This window comes from Empidonax traillii, unplaced genomic scaffold (genome assembly GCF_003031625.1).
Source record: "Empidonax traillii isolate 1590-97213 ecotype Southwest subspecies unplaced genomic scaffold, ASM303162v1 scaffold388:size1278207, whole genome shotgun sequence".
In the NCBI taxonomy this organism is placed as follows: domain Eukaryota; kingdom Metazoa; phylum Chordata; class Aves; order Passeriformes; family Tyrannidae; genus Empidonax; species Empidonax traillii.
Genome location: NW_020955581.1, coordinates 703,881 through 709,174, shown reverse-complemented (window position 1 = coordinate 709,174; position 5,294 = coordinate 703,881). Strand labels below are relative to the sequence as shown.

The window sequence follows — 5,294 nt, the reverse complement described above, 5'->3', positions numbered from 1 at the left end:
ACTGGAAAACCTGAAGCCTAACACCCGCTACCATGTAGATGTTTCTGCCTTCAATAGTGCAGGCTATGGACCCCCCAGCAGCACCATCGACGTCGTTACCAGGAAAGCACGTAAGTAAATGGAACATTAGGTTAGGTGCAATCATGTTCGTCATGTTTTCAAACATGGCTTGTTATTCATATATTGAATGTTCTCCCTACACAGGGTATTGGTTCTTTGTCTGAAAATTTCTGCTAAGGTTCTCCTTCCTCTCTTTTGTTGCCATGTAACAATGTGGATATCTTACAAAAGACAGTGGAGACGCTGAGATTATAGGCTCATAGGAGGGTCAACTGCAAGCTCAGATCAGGTTACTCAGGGATTTACCCAGCTGGATCTTGAAAACCTCCAGGGATAGAGACTCACAACCTCTCTGAGAAACCTGTTCCACTGCCCGTCTTTTTCTGAGCATCTAGTCTAAGACCCTTTTAAATCAAATTTGAGCCTTCTTGTTAATCATCCTTTTTCCCTACTGTTTTGATGAGTCTTGATCCTTCTTGATATCCCCCCTGGTAAGGATAAGGGACTCTTAGGTCTCCTCTAAAGCAGACTTTTTGCCAGGGTGGATAAGCCCATCTCTCTCAGCCTCCCTTCACATGTCCAGTGCTCCAACTCCCCACCAGGTTAGTAGCCTTACTCAAGATTACTAGTGTCTTTCTAGTACTGGGGATATCAAAGCTGGACATGATATTCCAAATGATGAACAGTTGTAACCAGCTATTGTAGGCAGCAGTTCTCTGTCTTTCTGTTCAGTCAGAAGCAAGAAGGATTCTGAAGATCAGAATGTGACAAACTGCCATTTTCATTAACAGTGGAGGAGCAGGATTAGGCATCCTTTAAAAGTGGGCAATCTGAATCACACCCTAGAATTTACATACCGTAACAGGTTTCTGAATATTGCTCCTTACTTAATGATGATACCTAGTACTAGCATTGATTGAACTATTTAAGAAATATATCTTGTATATTTAAAACACACTTACATGGGCTAAAAATACATATAACTAATTTCTGTCAGTAAAGAGAGTATTAAAAAGAGTATTATGGAGCTTTCACCTGCAGGGTTCATTTGTGTTGAGAAAAGGTCCATTTTATAAGCTTATTGTATGAATGATAATTAATGGTTTCTGCAGTGGGGTACTTCTATTTCTACAGAACTGAGTTAAATGCTGCAGAAAAGCCTGTAAATACTTCATTTAATATTTAATCTCCATGAATAAATATGACCTAAGCCACATTTCTGGGAGGTTCTGAACACAGTTGCATGCCAGTAAATACCCATGGCCAGCAACATAGTGAAGGGTAATTTTGGCCACTTCTGTTCTCGCAACATAGAAAGGCAAACCCACAAAGCAGCCACTGCACAAGCGATCCAAAATTGCCTGGCTTGAGCTGTAGCAGTTCATTCCAGGAAGAAGACTATCCCTTGCTCATATAAATGTCAGCCTGATTTCCCTTCTTATATTTTTACATTTCTTAATAGCAACGTCATTGAACATTTATGAAATCTCATTTAAGTTTACATTACACATATGTTGCTTTTCAGCTCCAAGCCAACGTCCAAGAATTATCAGTTCCGTAAGATCTGGTTCAAGGTACATCATCACCTGGGATCACGTGAAGGCAATGTCAAATGAGTCTGCAGTTGAAGGATACAAAGTATGATATCTGAACATATTTTTTATCTTTATTTGTGCTACATGGTGTGCATTTTGTAGACTGTGCATATCTTTGTACCTAATCACACATACATAGCTGAATGCATGAGATGAAGGTATCATGCTCAGCAATCACAGCCATCCAGTAGGCTTAGGGCAAAACCAGTGGGCTTAGTCAGTATTATGAGAAAACACTGGGGCACTGAAATTCATTTGGGTGGTAAGCCATATTATGGGGAGGTTCATAGCAGCAGCTGCAGCAATCTCATTTCCCTTGTGATCACATTTATTGTCTATTGGCTTAAAATAATCCTTAAAAAAGTTGGACGCTTTATACTACTATGCATTGTTTCTTTCAGCTTTTCTTTCCCATCTCCATACGAGGTACAGTTCCTGGAACATGAGGTCTTTAAAGTCTGGGAAGGTAGAGGAAGGGAAGAGACCTTTAATGTCATTAGATGCAGTTGCTGTATAACTGGAGCAACTGTATATACTAACTATAGGGCATATAGAAACCTTCAAATATTAATTCCTGTTTCATTTTGCTGCTTGATGGGCAGTAAGAAAATTAGTATCATGTTCTACGTGCACAAATGTGCTTGAGAAGCTGAACTCCTTCCTGGGGATTGCTGACAGTGTTTCACAGAGATTTTTCCAGAAGGAATTGAGATCTTTTCTCAAGGTCCCACAAGATGTATACCATCACATTTGCAATAGTCTAACATCATTGATAGTTAATAAAATATATGATTGTTTCATTTATTTAAATTGTTATAAATTTTATGTCAGAAAACCCAACTATGTTCTCATATTTTTGTTTGATGTTCTTTGCTGCCCTGTATTATTATCCATCATTTAATAACTTATTATTAGTATAAGTACTAAAATTATCTTTTGAAAGGTGGCATAATTTTGTAACAGAGAAAATAATGAAGAAACATCCTGTCTAGATTCACCCCATGTATAAATGGAAAAAGTAGTATCAACCAGTAAGTTTTGATATATATAGATATATATAGATATATATAGATATATATAGATATATATATAGGTTTCATGTGTAAATAAAAACTTAATACTTTTTCATTGACACACTGTACAAACATAACTGTGTCTTCATGGAAATGTAGCATTTCAATAACTATACCTACTGTGACTTTCCTAGGTACTTTATAGGCCGGATGGACAACATGAAGGCAAGTTGTTTTCAACTGGAAAGCACACAATAGAGGTGCCAGTCCCCAGTGACGGTGAATATGTTGTTGAGGTCCGAGCACACAGTGAAGGAGGAGATGGAGAAGTAGCTCAAATAAAAATTTCAGGTGAGCAGATAACATCCCTTCTTCTATCCCACACTCCTTGGAAATATTGGACTGAATATTTTCCTCTTGCATGCAATCCAGAGATGGGCACACCATTCACATCCAGAATTTGAGAGGTAGCCCTTCAGTGGTGACTGTACTGAGAATAGGAGCTTGTCTTAAAATATTTCTCAGGACTGAGCATACACAGAACACTTTAATAGCAGTCCAGCTCATTCCTGGAAGCACTGCCAATCTTCCAAGTACCAGACTGCTTCTACTAGTGCCCCTGGTTAGGCTACCGCTTCTAGAAGTATCTTACAAGGATAACTACATGGTGCAGGCCTCAGGATCTACGTGTCAGCTTGCAATAACCCTATTGTTCCTTGCACCTGTTGCCTCTGTATCTCATTCCTTTGTCAACTGCCACTAAGAGGAAAGTAATAGAGAAAAGGACTGGTCCATAGTGATCCGTAGACCACTTGCTCGGGAAGTTCCACTTCTCAGTGAAAAAGGGGTCTGTGACATAAAAATGATAAATAAACAACTCCACATGCTCAACTTCAGAGTGGTCTGGATGACTGGTAAAGAAGAGAAGGGAGCATGGCTTGGGATGATTCAGACTGTGCTCAGTGTTGACCCTAAATACAAGCTCAGACATGGTCTGCACATCTCTTTCCTGTTAGTTTTGTTTTTTAAGTAGTAGTGTGCCTTGGCACACAGTGTATGAAGTAAAACATATGAATAGACATCAAGAACTTGGATGGTGTCTTTTCAAGGTTATGGTTCGAACACTTGCATTGCGTTCTTGTCTTTTTAATTAAAAAAATTAATTTGGGGAATAGTAAGGATTAAACATCAATAATATTCTTTTCACACAAGCAATGCAACCATCCATTATTGTGGCTTTTTTAAAAAAGCAATGCCTATGCTGTATTATCTGAGGGAAGCTGACAATTACTAAAGGAGTAGACCTCCCATCTGCAGGTTTTCAATATTATGTACAGTTTATATCACTTAGTGTGAACTCATGGGTATCACCATTTTTTGCTTGTATGAAGCATCTTTGCATCTTTGTTCTAACAATTAATGACCTGCATTGATGACATTTTTTTACCTAAGTTTATTACCTATATTTATCTGGTTTGGGAGTCTGGCCTTTGTTTCCTTTTATAACTTCTGTTAGATTAAAGAGTCTTTTTGTGTCTGATACATTCTTCCCATTGAGAAATGTATATATACCAGCCAATGATACTAATTAAATGTTAAACAGACTTGAGCCTTGAATTTCTCCATAACAAATTCTTTAGGTCCTTAATTATTTCAACAGCTCTTTTCTTCACCTATCCAGCTTCTGAGACTTCTTTTAGGACTGTAGACACTATAAGTATATGCACTGTTTCAACTCTGCTGTCTGCAGAGATAGTCTCACTTTCCTACACTTAACTACTCCCAGAATTATTCATGAAAGGCTTTCATTAGCCATTTGTTGCCTTGCACTTGGCTATAAAATGCTGTTCATCTTGTTTATCCAACAGTAACTCTAAATCATTCCTATAATCCTTGTTTTCCAAGATACAGTGCCTCAGCCTTATCTCTACCATGAAAGTGTCATGTCTTCTTTTTCCTTGGTGTATAATTTTGCATGTGACTATGACAAAGGACAGTTGGTTTGAATTGGTTAAGTTCCCATGCTGTCTCAATTTTTATGAATGTGTTGTTGTCACTACTTTGCCATTTTGGTTCCTTAAGTGTTTAGTTCTGGTTTTGATGAAGAACATTGGATTATCTTCAGTGTACTGCTGTTCACTGTGCAATTGCACTAGCAATTCAGTGACCATTCTTCAGTAGTTGTGTGTTAAAATCTGCCAGTGACTGAATTCTTAATCAATTTAGCATACATGTTAGTTGTGTCCACCATGTTCTGTGAGAATGTTTTGGGGTACTGAGTCAACCACTTTAAAAATACCTTGTGGATATTATCATACACTCTGACAATCACTTTTGGCATATTTTATGAGCTGCAAAAAATTTGAGTCAACTGCTGTCTTTAGGACATGTCCTAGATATCTTTGTATCATGCATGTATTACAACCTGTCATGAATTTGATGCAAAGACCCTTTAGGTTACAGTAGATAGATTACTTCCCAGACTGGAAGCAGAACCATCATATCAGTACAATGTTAAGCCCAAACTGATCAGTCTTTCCAGTATGACCTGTCCTAAGTGTGACCATACAGAATTAGCACTGTTGGGAGAGTTAGCACTCTGAAAATTCTGGAGTTTCACAGAATT

The 5,294-nt window shown here is 38.0% G+C and overlaps 1 protein-coding gene across 1 annotated transcript in view; it reads left to right on the top strand.

The window, feature by feature from the left end:
• Nucleotides 1-6: 6 nt before the first annotated feature.
• Nucleotides 7-5,294, top strand: part of LOC114062216 (contactin-1-like) — a 20,420-nt gene continuing 15,132 nt past the window's right edge. Inside the window, exons 1-3 of the mRNA XM_027893427.1 lie at nucleotides 7-110; nucleotides 1,586-1,698; nucleotides 2,863-3,019. Coding sequence (XP_027749228.1) covers nucleotides 1,666-1,698; nucleotides 2,863-3,019 — 190 coding nt within the window. The 5' untranslated portion in view covers nucleotides 7-110; nucleotides 1,586-1,665. The remainder of the gene's footprint in view (nucleotides 111-1,585; nucleotides 1,699-2,862; nucleotides 3,020-5,294) is intronic.